The sequence below is a fragment of the Elephas maximus genome, chromosome 18 (genome assembly GCF_024166365.1).
Source record: "Elephas maximus indicus isolate mEleMax1 chromosome 18, mEleMax1 primary haplotype, whole genome shotgun sequence".
NCBI classification, from domain to species: Eukaryota; Metazoa; Chordata; class Mammalia; order Proboscidea; family Elephantidae; genus Elephas; species Elephas maximus.
The window spans coordinates 80726292-80746240 of record NC_064836.1 but is presented as its reverse complement, the minus strand read 5'-3'; the positions used below and the strand labels follow the sequence as shown (position 1 = coordinate 80746240).

Here is a 19949-nt window from a genome sequence, read left to right as displayed (position 1 = left end):
TTATTTTTATTTCATTTTATTGTGCTTTAGGTGAAGGTTTACAGCTCAAGTTGATTTCTCAATCAAATATTTATACACATATTGTTTTGTGACTTTGGGTTGCAGTCCCCACAATGTAACAGCACTCCTTCCTTTCCACCCCAGGTTCCCTGTGTTCATTTGTCCAGTTCTTGTCATTTCCTACCTTCTCCTCTTGTGTTTGGACAGGAGCTGCCCATTTGGGCTTGTGTATTTGATTGAACTAAGAAGCACATTCCTCATGTGTGTTATTTTTTGTTTTATAGGCCTCCTTAATCTTTGTTGAAGAAGCCCTGGTAGCACAGTGGTTAACATGCTCAGTTGCTAACCAAAAATTTGAACCCACCAGCCACTCCATGGGAGAAGAATGTGACATTCTGCTTCTGTGAAGATTTATAGCCTTGGAAACACTATGGGGCAGTTCTACTCTGTCCTATACTGTCTCTTTGAATCAGAATTGACTTAACAGCAATGGGTTTGGACTTCCTTGCCTATATCCTATGACTATCAATCTTTGTCTGAAAAGTGGGATTTGGGAACAGTTTCAGTTCTGGATTAGCAGAGTGTATGGGGCTATAGTTACAGGGGTTCCTCCAGTCTCTCTGTCAGACCATTAAGTCTGATATTTTTTGTGAATTTGAATTCTATTCTACATTTTTCTCTAACTCTGTCCAAGACTGTCTGTTGTAATCCCTGTCAAATTGGTTGTTGGGGGTAGCTGGGTACAATCTAGTTCTGGTCTCAGGCTGGTGGAGTCTCTGGTTCAAGTCATCCTTTAGCCATCTGAGCTAATATTTTCCTTGTGTCTTTGGTTTTCTTCATTCTCCTTTGCTCTGTACGTGATCGGACCAATAGATGTATCTTAGATGGACGTTCTCAAGCTTTTAAGACCCCAGACACTACTCACCAAAGTGGGATGTAGAACATTTTCTTTATGGACTATGTTATACCAATTGGCCTAGGCGTCCCCCGAGACTAAGGTTCCTAGACCCCAGCCCCAGGTACTCAATCTCTCAAGGTGTTTGGATGTATCTAGAAAACTTCTATGCTTTTGCTTTGGTTCAGTTGTGTTGACTTCTCTTACATTGTGTGTTGTTCTTCCCTTCACTGAAGTTGACACTTGTCTACTATCTAGTTAGTGATTTCCCCTCCCCCTCCCTGCACATCCTCGTAACCATCAAAGAATGCTTTTTCTGTATGTGCAAGCCTTTTCTCGAGTTCTTATAATAATGGTGTCATACAATATTTGTTGTTTTTAACTTATTTCACTCAGCCTAATGTACTCCAGATTCATCCATATTGTGAGACATTTTGTGAATTCATCATTGTTCTTTATTGTTGCATAGTATTCTGTTGTGTGTATGTACCATAATTTGTTTATCCATTCATCTGTTGATGGGCATTTAGGTTGTTTCCATGATTTTGTTATTGTGAACAGTGTTGCAATGAACATGGTTGTGCATATGTCTATTTGTGTGATGGCTCTTATTTCTCTAAGGTATATTCCTAGGAGTGGGATTGCTGGATTGTGTGGTATTTCTAGCTTTTTAAAGGAAGCACCACATTGTTTTCCAAAGTAGTATCATTTTACACCCCCAGGAACATTGCACAAGCGTTCTAATATCCCCACAACCTCTCCAGCATTTGTTGTTTTGTGTTTTTGGGATTAGTGTCAGTACTGTGGGGGTAAGATGGCATCTCAATGTAGTTTTGATTTACATTTCTCTAATGATCGAAAGCATTTCCTCATGTGTCTGTTAGCCAGTTGAATGTCTTCTTTGGGGAAGCATCTGTTCAAATCCTTTGCCCATTTTTTTTTTAAATAATTTTTCTTGTGCTTTAAGTGAAAGTTTACAAATCAAGTCAGTCTGTCACACACACCTTACTACATACTCCCATTTACTTTCCCCCTAATGAGTCAACCCGCTCCCTCCTTCCAGTCTCCCCTTTCATGACCGTTTTGCCAGTTTCTAACCCTCTCTACCCTCCCATCTCCCCTCCAGACAGGAGATAGCAACACAGTCTCAAGTGTCCACCTGATACAAGTAGCTCACTCTTCATCAGCATCTCTCTTCAGCCCATTGTCCAGTCCCTTCCATGTCTGATGAGTTGTCTTCAGGAATGGTTCCTGTCCTGGGCCAACAGAAGTTTTGGGGACCATGACCACTGGGATTCTTCTAGTTTTAGTCAGACCATTAAGTCTGGTCTTTTTATGAGAATTTGGGGTCTGCATCCCACTGTTCTCCTGCTCCCTCAGGGGTTCTCTGTCATGCTCCCTGTCAGGGCAGTCATCGGTTGTGGCCGGGCACCATCTAGTTCTTCTGGTCTCAGGATGATGTAAGTCTCTGGTTCCTGTGGCCCTTTCTGTCTCTTGGGCTCATAGTTATCATATGACCTTGCTGTTCTTCATTTTCCTTTGATCCAGATGTGTTGAGACCAATTGATGCATCTTAGATGGCCGCTTGTTAGCATTTAATACCCCAGACGCCACACTTCAAAGTGGGATGCAGAATGTTCTCATAATAGAATTTATTTTGCCAATTGACTTAGAAGTCCTCTTAAGCCATAGTCCCCAAACCCCTGCCCTTCCTCCGCTGACCTTTGAAGCATTCAGTTTATCCCGGAAACTTCTTTGCTTTTGGTCCAGTCCAGTTGAGCTGACCTTCTCTGTATTGAGTATTGTCCTTCCCTTCACCTAAAGTAGTTCTTATCTACTAACTAATCAGTAAATAACCCTTTCCCACCCTCCCTCCCTCCCCCCTTCGTAACCACAAAAGTATGTGTTCTCAGTTTTTACTATTTCTCAAGATCTTATAATAGTGGTCTTATACAATATTTGTCCTTTTGCCTCTGACTAATTTTGCTCAGCATGATGCCTTCCAGCTTCCTCCATGTTATGAAATGTTTCACAGATTCATCACTGTTCTTTATCGATGCGTAGTATTCCATTGTGTGAATATACCATAATTTATTTAACCATTCATCCGTTGATGGACACCTTGGTTGCTTCCAGCTTTTTGCTATTGTAAACAGAGCTGCAATAAACATGGGTGTGCATATATCTGTTCGTGTGAAGGCTCTTATTGCTCTAGGGTATATTCCGAGGAGTGGGATTTCTGAGTTGTATGGTAGTTCTATTTCTAACTTTTTAAGAAAATGCCAGATAAATTTCCAAAGTGGTTGTACCATTTTACATTCCCACCAGCAGTGTATAAGAGTTCCAATCTCTCCGCAGCCCCTCCAACATTTCTTATTTTGTGTTTTTTGGATTAATGCCAGCCTTGTTGGAGTGAGATGGAATCTCATCGTAGTTTTAATTTGCATTTCTCTAATGGCTAATGATCAAGAGCATTTTCTCATGTAACTGTTAGCTGCCTGAATATTTTCCTTAGTGAAGTGCGTGTTCATATCCTTTGCCCACTTTTTGATTGGGTTGTTTGTCTTTTTGTGGTTGAGTTTTAACAGAATCATATAGATTTTAGAGATCAGGTGCTGGTTGGAGATGTCATAGCTGAAAATTCTTTCCCCGTCTGTAGGTGGTCTTTTTACTCTTTTGGTGAAGTCTTTGGATGAGCATAGGTGTTTGATTTTCCTAGTTATCTGGTTTCTCTTTGTCATTTTTGGTAATATTTTGTGTTCTGTTTATGCCGTGTATTAGGGCTCCTAACGTTTTCTCTATTTTTTCTTCCATGACCTTTATCGTTTTAGTCTTTATGTTTAGGTCTTTGATCCACTTGGAATTAGTTTTTGTGCATGGTGTGAGGTATGGGTCCTGTTTCATTTTTTTGCAAATGGATATCCAGTTATGCCAGCACCATTTGTTAAAAAGACTATCTTTTCTCCAATTAACTGACACTGGGCCTTTGTCAAATATCAGCTGCTCATATGTGGATGGATTTATATCGGGGTTCTCAATTCTGTTCTGTTGGTCTATGTGCCTGTTGTTGTACCAGTACCAGGCTGTTTTGACTACTGTGGCTGTATAATATATTCTAAAATCACATAGAGTGAGGCCTCCCACTTTCTTCTTCTTTTTCAGTAATGCTTTAGTTATCCGAGGCTTCTTTCCCTTCCATATGAAGTTGGTGATTTGTTTCTCCATCACATTAAAAAATGTCATTGGAATTTGGATCGGAAGTGCATTGTATGTATAGATGGCTTTTGGTAAAATAGACATTTTTACTATGTTAAGTCTTCTTCCTATCCATGAGCAAGGTATGTTTTTCCACGTATGTAGGTCCTTTTTAGTTTCTTGCACTAGTACTTTGTAGTTTTCTTTGTATAGGTCTTTTACATCTTTGGTAAGATTTATTCCTAAGTATTTTATCTTCTTGGGGGCTACTGTGAATGGTATTGATTTGGTGATTTCCTCTTCGATGTTCTTTTTGTTGATGTAGAGGAATCCAAGTGATTTTTGTATATTTATCTTATAACCTGAGACTCTGCCGAACTCTTCTATTAGCTTCAGTAGTTTTCTGGAGTATTCCTTAGGATTTTCTGTGTATAAGATCATGTCATCTGCAAATAGAGATAATTTTACTTCCTCCTTGCCAATCCAGATGCCCTTCATTTCTTTGTCTAGGCTGATTGCTCTGGCTAGGACCTCTAGCACAATGTTGAATAAGAGCAGTGATAAAGGGCATCTTTGTCTGGTTCTGGTTCTCAAGGGAAATGCTTTCGGGCTGTCTCCATTTAGAGTGATGTTGGCTGTTGGCTTTGTATAGATGCCCTTTATTATGTTGAGGAATTTTCCTTCTATTCCTATTTTGCTGAGAGTTTTTATCATGAATGGGTGTTGGACTTTGTCAAATGCCTTTTCTGCATCAATTGATAAGATCATGTGGTTTTTGTCTTTTGTTTTATTTATATGGTGGATTACATTAATTTTTTTTTTTTTTAATATTAAACCAACCTTGCATACCTGGTATAAATCCCACTTGGTCGTGGTGGATTATCTTTTTGATATATTGTTGAATTCTATTGGCTAGAATTTTGTTGAGGATTTTTGCATCTATGTTCATGAGGGATATAGGTCTGTAATTTCCTTTTTTTGTGATGTCTTTATCTGGTTTTGGTATCAGGGATATGGTGGCTTCATAGAATGAGTTAGGTAGTATTCCATCATTTTCTATGCTTTGAAATACCTTTAGTAGTAGTGGTGTTAACTCTTCTCTGAAAATTTGGTAGAACTCTGTGGTGAAGTCGTCCGGGCCAGGGCTTTTTTTTTGTTGGGAGTTTTTTGATTACCTTTTCAATCTCTTTTTTTGTTATGGGTCTGTTTAGTTGTTCTACTTCTGATTGTGTTAGTTTAGGTAGGTAGTGTTTTTCCAGGAATTCATCCATTTCTTCTAGGTTTGCAAATTTGGTAGAGTACAATTTTTTGTAATAATCTGATATGATTCTTTTAATTTCAGTTGGATCTGTTGTGATATGGCCCATCTTGTTTCTTATTCGGGTTATTTGTTTCCTTTCCTGTATTTCTTTAGTCAGTCTGGCCAATGGTTTATCAATTTTGTTAATTTTTTCAAAAAACCAGCTTTTGGCTTTGTTAATTCTTTCAATTGTTTTTCTGTTCTGTTTTTTTTTTAATTCATTTAGTTCAGCTCTAATTTTTATTATTTGTTTTCTTCTGGTGCCTGATGGATTCTTTTGTTGCTCGCTTTCTATTTGTTCAAGTTGTAGGGAAAGTTCTCTGATTTTGGCTCTTTCTTTTTTTTGTATGTGTGCATTTATCGATATAAATTGACCTCTGAGCACTGCTTTTGTTGTGTCCCAGAGGTTTTGATAGGAAATGTTTTCATTCTCATTGCTTTCTATGAGTTTCTTTATTCCCTCCTTGATGTCTTCTGTAACCCAGTCTTTTTTGAGCAGGGTGTTGTTCAGTTTCCAAGTTCAAATCCTTTGCCCACTTTTAATTGAATTATTTGTCTTTTTGTTGTTGAGGTGTTGCAGTATCTCACAGATTTTAGAGGTTAGACCCTTGTTGGATATGTTGTAGCAAAAAGTTTTTTCCCTGTCTGTGGGTTCTGTTTTTACTCTTTTGGAGAAGGCTTTGGAAGAGCATGAGTGTTTAATTTTTAGGAGCTCCCGGTTGTCTTCTCTTCTGGTGTTTGCACATTGTTAGCTATGGCTTCTATCCTATTTATGCCATGAATTAGGGTCCCTAGCATTGTCACTATTTTTCCTTCCACGATCTTTATTGTTTTAGCTTTTATATTTAGGTCTTTAATCCATTTTGAAACAGTTTTTGTGTATGGTGTGAGGTATGGGTCCTGTTTCATTTTTTCACAAATGGACATCCAGTTATGCCAGCATCATTTGTTAAAAAGATTGTCTTTCCCCCATTTAATGGATGTTGGTCTTTTGTCAAAGATCAGCTGACCACAGATGGATGGATTTATGTTTGGGTTCTCAATTTTGTTCCATTGGTCTATGTGTCTGTCATTGTACCAGTACCAAGCTGTTTTGACTACCATTGCTGTATAATAGGTTCTAAAACCAGGTAATGTGAGGCCTCCCACTTTGTTCTTCTTCTTCAGTAAAGCTTTACTTATCTGAAGTCTTTTCCCTTTCCTTATAATATTGGTGGTTTTTTTCTCCATCTCATTGAAGAATGCTGTTGGTATTTGGATCAGTACAGCATTGTATCTGTAGATCGCTTTGGGTAGAGTTGACATTTACACAATGTTGAGTCTTCCTACCCACAGGCATGTTATTGTTTTTTCCATTTACGTAGGTCTCTTTGGTTTCCTGCAGTAGTGTTCTGTAGTTTTCTTTGTGTAGTTCTTTTATGTCCCTGCTTAGATTTGTTCCCAAGTATCTTCTTGGGGGCTATTGTAAATGGTATTGATTTGGTCATTTCCTTTTTGAAGTTCTCTTTGTTGATCGTCATGGATTGAATTATGTCCCACCAAAAATGTGTGTATTAACTTGGCTAGGCCATGATTCCCAGTATTCTGTGCTTGTCCTCTATTTTGTGATTGTAATCTTCTGTTAAAGAGGATTAGGGTGAGATTGTAACACCCTTGCCAGGTCACATCACTGATCCAATATAAAGGGAGTTTCCCTGGGTTGTGACCTCCACCACCTTTTATCTCTCAAGAGATAAAAGGAAAGGAAAGTAAGTAGAGAGTTGGGAACATCATACCACCAAGAAAGCAGTGCCGGGAACAGAGCATGTCCTTTGGACCTGAGGTTCCTGCACTGAGACGCTCGTAGACCAAGGGAAGACTGATGACAAGCACCTTCCTCCAGAGGTGACAGAGAAAGCCTTCCACCAGAGCCGGCACCCTGAATTAGGACTTCTAGCCTACTGCACTGTGAAAGAATAAACTTCTCTTTGTTAAAGCCATCCACTTGTGATATTTCTGTTATAGCAGGACTAGATGACTAAGCCATTGGTGTAGAGGAATCCTACTGATTTTTGTATGTTAATCTTATATCCTGCTACTTTGCTGAAATTTTCTCTTAGTTCCAGAATGTTTATTGTGAATTCTTTGGGGGTTTTCTGTGTATAAGATCATATCACCTGTGAATAGGGAAGGATTTACCTCTTCCTTACCAATTTGGATACCCTTTTTCTTGCCTTATTTCTCTGGCTAGGACTTCCAGCATGCTTTTGAATGAGAGTGGTAATAAAGGGCATCCTTGTCTGGTTCCCGTTCTCAACAGAAATGCTTTCAGTCTCTCTTCATTTAGAAAGATGTTGGCTTTATATAAATGTCCTTTATTATGGGGGGATTTCTATTCCTATTTTCTGAGAGATTTTATCAGGAATGGGTGTTGGATTTGTCAGATGCCTTTTCTGCACTGATTGATAAGATCATGTGGTTCTTTTATTTGTGTGGCGGATTACATCGATTGATTTTCTAATGTTGAACCATCCCTGCACGCCTGATATGAATCCCACTTGGTCATGACATATTATTTTTTGGTATGCTATTGAGTTCTGTTGGCTAGAATTTTGTTGAGAATTTTTACATATGTGTTCATGAGGGATATTGGACTGCAGTTTTCTTTTTCTGTGGTATCTTTACCTGGCTTTGGTATTGAGGTTATGCTGGATTCATAGAATGAGTTCGGGAGTATTCCTTCCTTTTCTATGTTCTGAAATAGCTTTAGTAGTATTGGTGTTAGCTCTTCTCTGAAAGTTTGGTAGAATTCTTCAGTGAAGCTGACTGAGACAGAGTTTTTTTAAATCTCTTCAATCTCTTCCTTTGTTATGGGCCTGTTAATTTTTCTACCTGTTTGTGTTAATTTAGGTAGGCAGTGTGTTTCTAGAAATTTGTCCATTTCCTCTGGGCTTTCAAATTTGTGGAGTATAATTTTTCATAGTGTTCTGTTATGATCCTTTTTATTTCTGTTGGATCTGTTGTGATATTACCCATCTCATTTCTTATTCAGGTTATATGTTTCTTCTTCTGTTTTTCTTTTGTCAGTTTGGCCAATGGTTTGTTGCTTTTGCTTATTTTTTCAAAGAACCAGCTTTTGGTCTTGTTGATTCTTTCAGTTGTTTTTCTGTTCTTTATTTCATTGATTTCTGCTCTCATCTTTATTATTTCCTTTCTTCTGGTGCCTCAGGGCTTCTTTTGCTGCTCTCTTTCTATTTGTTCAAGTTGTAGGGTTAATGTTTGGATTTTGTCCTTTTCTTCTATTTTGATGTGTGTTTATTGCTATAGATTGGCCTCTATGCACTGTTTTTGCTGTGTCCTGAAGATATTGGTAGGATGTGTTTTCATTCTCATTTGATTCTCTGAATGTTTTTATTCCATCCTTGATTTCTTCTATTACCCAGGAGTTTTTAAACCAGGTTTTGTTCAATTTCCATGTATTTGATTTTTTTCCTTGCTGTTTCTGTTATTGATTTCTACTTTTATGATATTATGATCAGAGATGCTTTGTGTTATTTTGATGGTTTGGATTTTGTTAAGGCTCGGTTTGTGGCCTAAAATGTGGCCTATGCTGGAGAATGTTCCATGTGTGTTCGAAAAGGATGTATACTTTGCTGCTGTTGGGTGGAGTGTTCTGTATATGTCTATGAGGCTGAGTTGGTTGATTGTGGCATTTAGACCTTCCGTGTCATTATTGAGTTTCTTTCTTGATGTTGAAGTCTCCTACTATTGTGAAACTGTCTCTTTTTCTTTTCAGTGCTGTTAGAGTTTATGTATTTTGGGCCCTGTCATTGGATGTGCGTATATTTACTATGGTTATGTCCTCCTGGTGTATTGACCTTTCAATCATTATACAATGTCCTTCCTTTATCGTGGATTTTACTTTCAAGTCTATTTCATCAGAGGTTAATGTTGCCACTTCTGTTCTTTTTTGGTTATTGTTTAGTTGATATATTTTTTTCCATCCTTTGAGTTTTAGTTTGTTTATGTCTTTCTGTGCAAAGTGTGTCTCTTGTAGACAGTATATAGATGGATCTTTTTTTTTTTTTTAAATCCATTCTGCCACCCTCTGTCTCTTTGCATTTAATCCATTTACATCCAGTATAATTATTGGTAGGTATCAGCTTACTGCTGTCATTTTGATTTTTTTTTGGTACTGACCCTTTCTTCGTTCTATTTAATTTTCTGCACTGAGTTCTTCTTGTTTATGTATTTTCTTTTCATCTCTTTCATTATTGTTGATTTTGTGTTTGCTGAATCTTTTTTGTTTTTCTTTTTATTTCGATGGGTGGGTTTGTAAGCTTCTTTTGTGGTTACCTGGAAATTTGCCTTTATTTTTCTAAGTTTAAATCAGTCTTTAGTTCTTGATATTGCCTTGACTTCCTCTTTATGTGGAAGTTCTATGACTTCCTCGTTTATTCCATCTTTTTTGTTTTGATGTTGTTGCAGTTTACATATTGCTGTCTCTGATTCTTCATTTTCAGTCTTTTAACTTTGTTCTATTTTTGAGAATTCCCTATCTGAGTTGGTGCCTGGTTGATCTCTCCTGTGTCGTAGTCTTTGATTATTGTCTGGTGTTGTTGGTTCTCTAACCAGAGGGGTCCCTTTAATACTTCTTGTAATTTTTATCTGGTTTTTACAAATTCTCTTAATTTCTGTTTATGTGGAAATGACCTGATTTCATCATCTTATGTGAGAGACTGTTTTGCTGGATATATAATTCTTGGCTGGCAATTTTTTTCTTTCAAGGCTTTATATATGTCATCCCATTGCCTTCTTGCCTGAGTGGTTTCTGTTGAGTAACCTAAGCTTAGTGTTATTGGTTCTCCTTTGTAGGTTACTTTTTGCTTACCCCTAGCTGCTCTCAGAATTCTTTCTTTGTCTTTGATTTTGGCAAATTTGATTGTGATATGTCTTGGTGACTTTCTTTTGGGGCCTATCCTATATAGTATTCATTTTGCTTCTTAGATAGATATTGTCTTGTCATCATGATATTGACGGAAAATCTCCAACAATTCTCTCTGTGTTTTCCTTTAACCCCTCCTCCGCTTCCTGGTACTTGTATCACTCGTAGGTTTTTATTCTTGATAGTATCCCACATAATTCTTAGGCTTTCTTCTTCTTTTCGTTTTTTTTTTTTTTCCTGATTTTTCCTCAGACAAATTGGTCTCAAGGGATTTATCTTCAACTTCACTAATTCTGACTTCCCTTGTCTCAATTCTGCTCCTATGACCTTCTATTGAATTATCTAATTATGAAATTTTATTATTAATCTTTTAGATTTCTAGTTGCTGTTTCTGAATGGTTTCTAGCAGCCTGTTTATTCTGTCATTTTGCTCTTGTGTTGTTTTCCTGAATTCTTCTATTGCTTTGTCCCTGTGTTGCATGGTTTGGTCTGAGTCTTGCCTGATCTCCTTCCTTATCTCTTGGAGAATTCTGTATATTAGTCTTTTGAATTCTTTTCAGGTAGTTCCATTGCCTTATCTTCCTATGGAAGGTTTTTTGGCTCTTTGTTTTAGTCACTTGCTGGAACCATTTTGTCCTGCTTCTTTATGTGATTTGACTTGTCTGTTGTCTCTGAGGCATCAGTAAGTTATTATATTTGTATATTTGATTTTTGTTTACTGCATCCTGTATTATTGTTTTGGTATGTACAATCAGGCTGCACATATGTGCTACTCTGGTTGTTGGTGTCATTAAGCTCTCACCTCTTGTCTCCAGGTGATCAGAACAGCTACTAGGTGTGTGAGCTCAGGAGTCTGTCCACTGTTCTTGCAGGGTGCAGTTGTTTGGGGTGCAGGTGTTTGGGTCATTGGTCACTGAGTGTGCAGTGTGGAGACTCTCAACTACAGTGCTAGGTGGGCAGGGCTGCATAGGGGTGTTTGGAGCAGACACAGGTCTCTGGTTGCAGTGTGGGGTGAGGATGTGTGAGGCAAGGCAGGGGGCTTTCAGCTGCTCACAGGTGCCTGGATGGAGGGTGTGTCCCTGTCCCTTTCTGTGTAGTGGGGGATAGGTAGCCCCTTTGGGCACCTGGTGGTGTTGGCTGGAGGGGTTGAGAGGCACTACGAATTCTCAGGCCCCTGTCATGGGTTGCTCTATGAAGTGGGCGGTACTACTGGCCCTCAGGCCCCCCAGTGTGGGTGGATGAAGCCTCTTCTTAGGGGACAAGGTGGTGTTTAATGTCACAAATCTGCAACTCCCACTTGGCTGCTGAGGGTGAAAATGGGCTTCAGGTGGATGTCCTGCCTGTTTTATGCTAATGAGGGCATGTGGTGTTGGATTGGTCTGCAAGCCACTGGGACAGGGTTGAGGGGTAGGGATGGAGAGCACTGTAAGTCCACGGACCCCCTATGCCATGGTTGGGTGGAGGGGCAGGTACCTCTGGACCTGCTGTGAGTTCCTGGCTTAAGGGGTGTGGCATTGCTGAATGCAGCAGCACTGGTGCCAAAGCAGGGTGGCGGATGGACGAGGGGAAGGGAGTGTTCCTTGGCCATGGAACTCTGGTGGGGAGATGGGTTATGGTGTCAGTGCACACAGTGGGTTGGGAACTTGCACTTAACTTTCACAGGTCTGGTATTGCTCCTGTTTAATTCTAGCGGTGTGCGCAGATTAGTTTCTGCTTGGCTGCACCAGGTGGGGTGGGTGTTGCTTTGGGTTGTTGCTATTTTCTTCAGCCTATGTGTGCTGTGCAGGTTCAGCTAGTGGGATGCAGGCAATCCCACAATCTGTAGTTCCTCTTTTATGCTGTTTTTGAAATGTCTCTCCTTCCACCTGCCTCTCAGTCTGATTTTTCAGCTTTGTCTTTGATGATTAGGATTCCTAGATTGTCATATATATTTGATTCACTTGTTTTTTTGTGTGTCTTTATTATAAAAGGGACAACATGAAATGTCTGACTATTTGGTCATCTTGGGCCTGCCTCCCGGTTTCAGTACTTATTATCTTATCTGTTTTTGAGTCCAAACTGCTTGATCATATTATTTACCTTATTTACCTGCCTTGGTCTTAATAACATTTGATTGTTTCCATACGATGGTATAAAAAATGCCTCCCCAAAATAGGAATTTTCTATGTGCCAGCAGGCAATGGCGTCAGATATCCCAAAGAAGGGTTCTAAAATATTTTAAATCCTGGTGGTATTGTGGAAATAAGTGTTGTTGCCTCTAAAGAGGAACTCTTTGGATGTGCTGATTCTGGTATTTTTATTATAAAATGTATATTTTTAATATCTAGCTACATCATGTGTGCATAGGAATTTTTCATTAAACATATAACTCTGTGATTTTTTGTTGGCAACTCTTAATTTTTATCTGACTATTGGCCTCAACAAAATAGCCCAGGTCCCGAAGCTTAAATCTGCACGTCTTAGTGTTCACCTGTTAATTGATTATCAGAAATTTATTAAAGAACTTCATTTTAGTTACCTTGAAACTCATTATGATAAGGGTTATGAAAAATGCATATCCCAGGAGACACTATTCTGGGACTCAAAGAACTTAAGGTGTAATCGGAAAGATGTCTGAAAACAAAACCTTTTATTGGTTTTTAGCAAGCAAACAAGTAAATTTGTTTAGCAGCTACTGTGTATAAAACTTTGAATTTATATGCTGTCCGGTCACATACCTCAACTTACACACAGTCTCCTTCTCCCCTTCCTCCCTTTCCCTTCCCTTCCTTTCTTTTCCTTCTTCTCCCTTACCTTTCTTCTTCTTCTTTTCTCTTCTCTTCCTGTAAATGGTAAAGCCTGAGACTCTCTTTAGGCTACACAATGGGTTTCTGGAGTATTATTCACACTGTTACATCAAACCCATTTAAAGTTAAAGGACACAAATAATTTGTGATATTTTTCCAACATTCACAATGTGAAACAGTGAAGCATTTGTTACGAATAGGTCTCGCCCTTAGGAAATATGCAGTTAGTTAGGGGACTTGTAAGTCTAATACATATAAAAATATGAGTCAATATAAGTGTAAAAAGGTACAGACAAAGGCCTTAAGAGACCAGAAGAGCAGAGTTTAGCCCTGTCTGCAGGGATCTAGGAAGGCCTGGTGGGGAGGGGGTAAATTTCAGCTGGGTCTTAAGGACTGGGTGTGATTTCAGCAGGTGAAGCTGGGAAGAGACATGTTGTAGGTGAAGCGACTGGCAAGATCAAAGGCAAAGAATATGCTCAGAAATGTTAGGAGGTCTAGTTGCAGCATAGAATACACAGAAGAAGTAGTGGGAAGAAAAATAGGAATGTCAGGTTGTGAGGGATTTTAATTACATCTTGAAGAGTTTAAATATTATTTTAGGCACTGAGGAGCCAAAGAGACTTCTGAGCTGTTTTTGATCAATGGAGTAGTCAGCGCTGCTCATGTTTAATCTGGTGGGTTCGTGTTGGATATCTCAGATGGGAGGAAAGACTGAAGTTAAGGCAGTTAGAAAGCTGTCATAGCAGTCCAGCTGAGAAATAAAAAGACCTTGAACGAGGACAGTAGAAATGGAAACAGTAAGAAAGTGATAGATACAAGAGAGAGGAAGGCAGAACTGGTAATATTTGAAGAGAGATCAGAGTGCTAATGCTCTGAATCAGGGCAGCTGATGCTATGGGGCAGAAAGTAATTACTTTTTTTCCTGACCTATTTGGAAATTATTTTGCTGGAGGACCCCATATTTCTTTGAAGCTTTAGCAAGCCTGAGCACTTGTCAAGAGAAGACCATGAAGAAAGCTGTGTTTTTCCCCCTCCTGAGTTTAGTTGTTACATTTTGAATCATGAAATCTACTTGCTTTACATAAAACTTCATTCCTTCCAAAATGGAAGTTGACATCACTAGAGGCCTATGTGGTCCTTGTGTGGGGAACTCTGTGGCTCCTAGTGAAATTTTGCCACAATTTTAACAGGTACCACCCCAGGAGATGCTTACTTTTTTAAATGATTCATTCCAACTTTTATCGAAGGTTGACTATAGGCACGGTAGGAAAATACACGGTACAAGATAGAGTCCATGTGCTCCCGGAGCTTACACCAATGAATCAGTTTTTCATTTACCAGACTCTTTCTCCTCCTTATGCCTCATTTTGCCAACGACCTACAAGGTCAGTGCCGTCAGGAACAAGACAGACGTTGGTTTCGTCTAGAACACTTCATATCCCTAATTTTTGCATCCTTCCCCTCTTAGGTGCTTGGGATGAAGGGCAGGTGTTCCAGAATTCTTCATTACAACAGTTGCTGGTGGAATGTTACTCAGGAAATTTTCTATAAAACGCAGGTCTAAGCCTATGAGACTATACAAAAGAGGTAGGAAACCATAGTCCATATATTAAAATAATAGACTCAGGTGGATCAAAAACATGCTTTTCACATACCTGGCAAACCAGCACGTGGAAGAAGAATTAGACCTATTTACATGGCTTAAATGGGGTAATTTGGAACAAAGAACTCTGAACGACAAACAAATTTTCCGCTAATACATCACCCATCTAGAGCCTTGACTTGGGAGCCCTGATGGTGCAGGGGTTAAGAGCTTGGCTACTAACCAAAAGGCTGATAGTTTGAATCCACCAGCCCCTCCTGTTAAACCCTATGGGGCCACTCTACTCTGTCCTATAGGGTGGCTATGAGTTGCAATTTTACTTGAAGACAACAGGATAGAGTCTTGACTTAGAGTTGGTGGGTTCTTTCTCCACGAAAATGTTCCAGCAGAATCTAACCTGCCTTTTAAGGGAATTTGTGAAGGGATTTGAGGATCTTTTAGGTGAGTTGTACCAGACCTCCAGTGTCCCTCCTAACCTACAAGTCTATGATTCTTAGGTATAAAGGATGGGTAGAACATCACAAAATCTATGTTGTTGGGGAAAGCTATCTTGTTCTATCTTGGAATTCTCATGGCATTTTATCTGTACCTCTATTTTGCCTGTTTTGTAGTCTATATATTATGTACGGAGTTCCTGGGTGATGCAAACAGATAATATGCTTGGCTGCTAACTGAGAAGTTGGAGGTTTGAGTCTACTCAGAGGCACCTTGGAAGAAAGGCCTGGTGATCTCCTTCTGAAATGTCAGCCATTGAAAATTCTACAGAGGGAGCATGGTTCCACTCTGACATGCGTGGGGTCACCATGAGTCAGAACTGATTCAACAGCAGTTGGCTTTGTGTTATATGTATGACTTGTCTTCTCGGCTAGATGACCTGGAGCCAGCACCCATGTCTGATTCACCTTGGTATAACTCAAAGTTACTGGTACAGTGATTTGTTCACACGAGGAAATTCAAAAATATTTGTGGAGTAGATAAATGAATAAACAAATACATACATATATGTGCAAATATTAAGAATCCTTGATTTTCCCCCCAAAACTTGTTTTTCACTGGTGCACGTACCCCATATTGGATAGTGGCAGCATCCATCACCTAGTAGTTCAGGACAAAAACCTGGTCATCCTTGATTCCTTTTTCTCTTATTCCCCACACCCGTTCGGGCCAATAGCAATTGTGTCCTAGCTTGACTTTCAATATATATCACTTTTCCAAAGATTTCTTGCAATGCCAACTCTACCACTACTCTAGATCAGTTTCTGCAAACTATGGTCCTGTGGGCCAAATCCAGCCTGCAGCCTGTTTTTATAAATAAACCTTTATTGGAAAATAGCCACACCTATTTTGTTTATATATCACTGATTGCTGCTTTCAGCAGAACAATGCCAGGTGAAACAGATATGGACCACAAAACCTGAAATATTTACTGTATAGCCCTGCAGAGAAAAAAGTTGCTGATAGGGGTCATACAGTCTCTTGTTACATATTCTTCTTTGTTTTCGTTTGTTATTGTGCTTTCACAACCCTTTAAATGTATAAAGCATTCTTAGCTCACTGGCTTTCCAATACCAGTCACAGGCAGGGTTTGGCCTATGGGCTCTATTCCACCAACCTCTGTTCTCGTCTTCTAGACCAATCATTCCTTTGAAGCATAGATAAAATCACATCACTCTTTGTTAAGCATCTCCAAAGGCTTTCAATCATACTTCAAATAAAACCTAAAGTTTTCACTATGACCTATAAGGCCGATGTTATCTCATGCAGTGTGCTCCACCTGACTAGCTTTGCTGTGTCCGAACTTGTCTTCCTGCAGAACCTCAAACTCGCCAAGTACATTCCCGCCTCAGGGGCTCTACATTCTTCCTCTCACTGCCAGAATGCTAGTCACCTAGATCTCATCGGGGTTTGCTCTTCTCATTTAGGTTCTTGGTCAGAAGGGTCTTACCTGACTACCCCACCTAAAACAGCCCACACCCAAGCCCCAGTTACTCTCTATCTCTTTAATTTGCAGGATACTTCAGAGCATTTAAGGAGCTGCTGGCACAGCAGTTAAGTGCTCAGCTGCTAACTGAAAGGTTGGCAGTTTGAACCCACCAGCTGCTTCACAGGAGAAAGATGTGGCAGTCTGCTTCTGTAAAGATTTACAACGTCGAAAAGCTTATGGGGCAGTTCAACTCTGGCCTATAGGATCATTATGAATTGGAATCTACTCAATGGCAACAGTTTTGGTTTTGGTTTTCAGAGCACTTGTGTGAAACTGTTGTTTGTTGCCGTCGCGTCTGCTCCAACTCGTGGAAACCCCATGTACAACAGAATGAAATGTTGCCACGTCCTGTGCCATCCTGATGATAGCCGGCATGATCAAGCCTCTTGTTGCAGCCACTGTGTATTTTGAGTGCCTTACAACCTAGGGGACCCATCTTCTAGCACTATATCAGATAGCATTCTATTATGATCCACACAGTTTTCATTGGCTAATTTTCAGAAGTTGATTGCCAGGCCTTTCTTCCTAGTCTGTCTTAGTCTAGAAGCTTTGCTGAAACTTGTCCACCATGGGTGACCCTACTCATATTTGAAATACCTGTGGCATAGTTTTCAGCATCATAGCAAGATGCAAGCCACCGCAGTATATCAAACTGACAGATGGGTGGTGGTATGTGAAACTAAGTTATTTGTTTTTGTTTCCTTGCTTATTGTCTGTCTGCACCACCAGAACATAAGAACCATAAGGGCAGACACTTTGTATATGTGTCTCAGTGCTGCATTGCCAACTCTTGCACCTAGCATGTATTTAACAAATGTTTGTTTGAATGGGTGATTGACTAGTTATGTGCAGTGAATGTCCCTTTCCCTTATCAACTGATTAGGTCTCTGGGGAAGAATTTACTCTGACTCCCTACTGAAAATACTGTTTCCTGGTGTTTCTATATGCTGCCCATATGTATCGCCAACAGCCAATGGGTACCCTTTCTATCCTTGAAGAGGAGTATATGTTCCCTAGGGCTACAGACGGGACTTTCAAGACTAAGCTCTCTGACAACAATTTAGGAAAATTGGTTCATCTCCTGAAGCCCAAGCCCAACAAGAGGAGAAAATAGGAAGCTCACTCTGAACTTGTCCGCTATGCAGGAGTGATAAGTTACCCCCGGGCCTGAATTATCCTGACTCTGTTTCAAATTCACTTAACCAAAATCTTTATATGTAAGTAAAGTTTAAATTAAATAAAGATAAAGAAAATAAATCTCAGCACTTAGCAAAAGAAATACCCAGACTGTGATAACATTCCATGAGCACAGGAGTTAAAAATCTCAAAATTGACTTTGTCACCCCAGCTCTAAAGCCAGACAGTCCTAGACCATCAAAGTCCCAGATTTTTCCCATATTTGTCCTTTCTTTTAACTTAACATTGTGTGAATGAGTGATTTCAATTGATCTTTTTATTGAAGTTTTTTTTTTTTTTTTTTTAATCTTCCCATAAAGAAATAGCCAATGTGAAGTGATATTCTCTAAACTACGGCCAACAAAGGTTTCTCATGACCCACACTGACTCCTCAGCTGGTGTGCGTGCCCCCTTTTTTCCTGCCTTTATGCTTCTGGCTAGTGACTCTGGTTGGAAAAGAGAGAGAACTGATAAAGAATAATACTTCAACCTAAAAATGACCTGCCACTGTACACAAATATGTTTATAGTTCTCTTCTTTGGTATCCTAGATTATTATAATGATAATTATAGTAAAATATCATAATTGCTAACTCTTTTGAGTGCTCACTGTACACCAGGGACAGCTTACTTGGATTATTTTAGCTATTCTTGCCTATGATGTAAATTGTTTCTATTGGAAATACCACCTTATCCTTCCTCCCACCTTCCCTTTCCTCTTCCTCCTCTCCCCTCCGCTTTCCTTCTTTTTCCCTTCCTTTCCCTTTCTCCTTCCCTTCTCTTCTCTTTCTGCTAATGGTAAAGCCTGAGAATTTCTTTAGGCTGCACAATGGGCTTCTAGAGATTGTTCACACTGTTACATCAAACTGATGGAAAATTAAATGACCTACACAATTTGTGATGTTTTCCCAAGGAATGCACAATTTGCTATGCTAATTTATCCATTTTCCCCTTTTGTTACCTGAACCGCAGCCTTTCCAAAGGTGCCTTATAACTTCAGTGGTTAGCTTGAAAAGAACAACAACAACAAAAAAAAGACGCTGTTAATGAAACAGTGCTGGCTATATTTCAGAAGTCTTTCAACAGACTCTTACGGAGCCTTTCTGAAAATTTCATGAGTACCAACAGTACTGAGTTAAACAGTCATCCTTGATTTTTCAGCCTCAGAATGGATCTGATGACTGCCTCAGCTTTTACAAAAATCCTTGCCTCTTTCCCATGATATCAGCTTCTGCTCCCTGTGGACTGAGACTCTTAGTCTTTCTACCAGTCTGGTGTTTCTTCAAGGAAATGGTACTAGTGCTCTAAGGTAGACATATTTTAAGCACTCTACTCCTGGTCTATGGGGACAGTGGTGGTTCAGTGCTAGAATTTTCCCCTTCCACGTGGGAAACTGTCCCAGCATGGACTTGTAATATGAAAGTTGCCTCCAAAAATGGAGGGTGCTGAGAAAACAAAGAAAGAGGTGGGCAACTCCAGAGTGGCAGCAAAGGAGTTTATTGGGAGAATTACATACAAGGTAAGTCCTGGGTGGCCACAGGACCAACCAGGTCTCCACTCTCTACAGTGGGAGGACAGAGGCTTGATAGCAGTGTTGGACAATAGTGGCTACATGCCAGGGATTTACGAAGGAATGACCTAGCAAACTGTAGTGAATTAGTGGGACACTCATGTTCAGCCTCACAAAGCCTGGTTACCCTTCAGTCCACCTTTGAGGCTAGCCCTTGCAGTCTAGCATGTTCCCCTTCTTCCACAAAGTCCTTAAGGGCCCCAAAAGGAGGCGTTACACCTTTGCAGATAGGGACAAGCAGCTTTACTGTAGTTGGAGGCACAGACCACACCAGCAATATAGACAAACACAGCAAAAAACCCCTATACCCAGGGAAAGACCCAGGTCTAACAAAAACCTTGCCAACCAGAAGGGAAAGGGGAAAACCAGGTGACCACAGCAGACCAGACATCAGGTGTGTCCAAAGCTCTGTTTGTTCATACGGCCTAGCAAATCACTTATGCTCTGATAGTAGTCTGGTATATAGATATATAGGCACAACACTCAGTTTTTACTGTGGAACATGGCCTTCCTTGAG

At 39.8% G+C, this 19949-nt stretch overlaps 1 protein-coding gene across 1 annotated transcript in view; it reads left to right on the top strand.

Moving 5' to 3' along the window:
- Positions 1-19949, top strand: part of MYH15 (myosin heavy chain 15) — a 208390-nt gene that overhangs the window by 90453 nt on the left and 97988 nt on the right. The window contains 3 exon segments of the mRNA XM_049857882.1: positions 17658-17841; positions 18835-18893; positions 18896-18996. Of these exon segments, the coding sequence (XP_049713839.1) occupies positions 17658-17841; positions 18835-18893; positions 18896-18996 (344 nt within the window).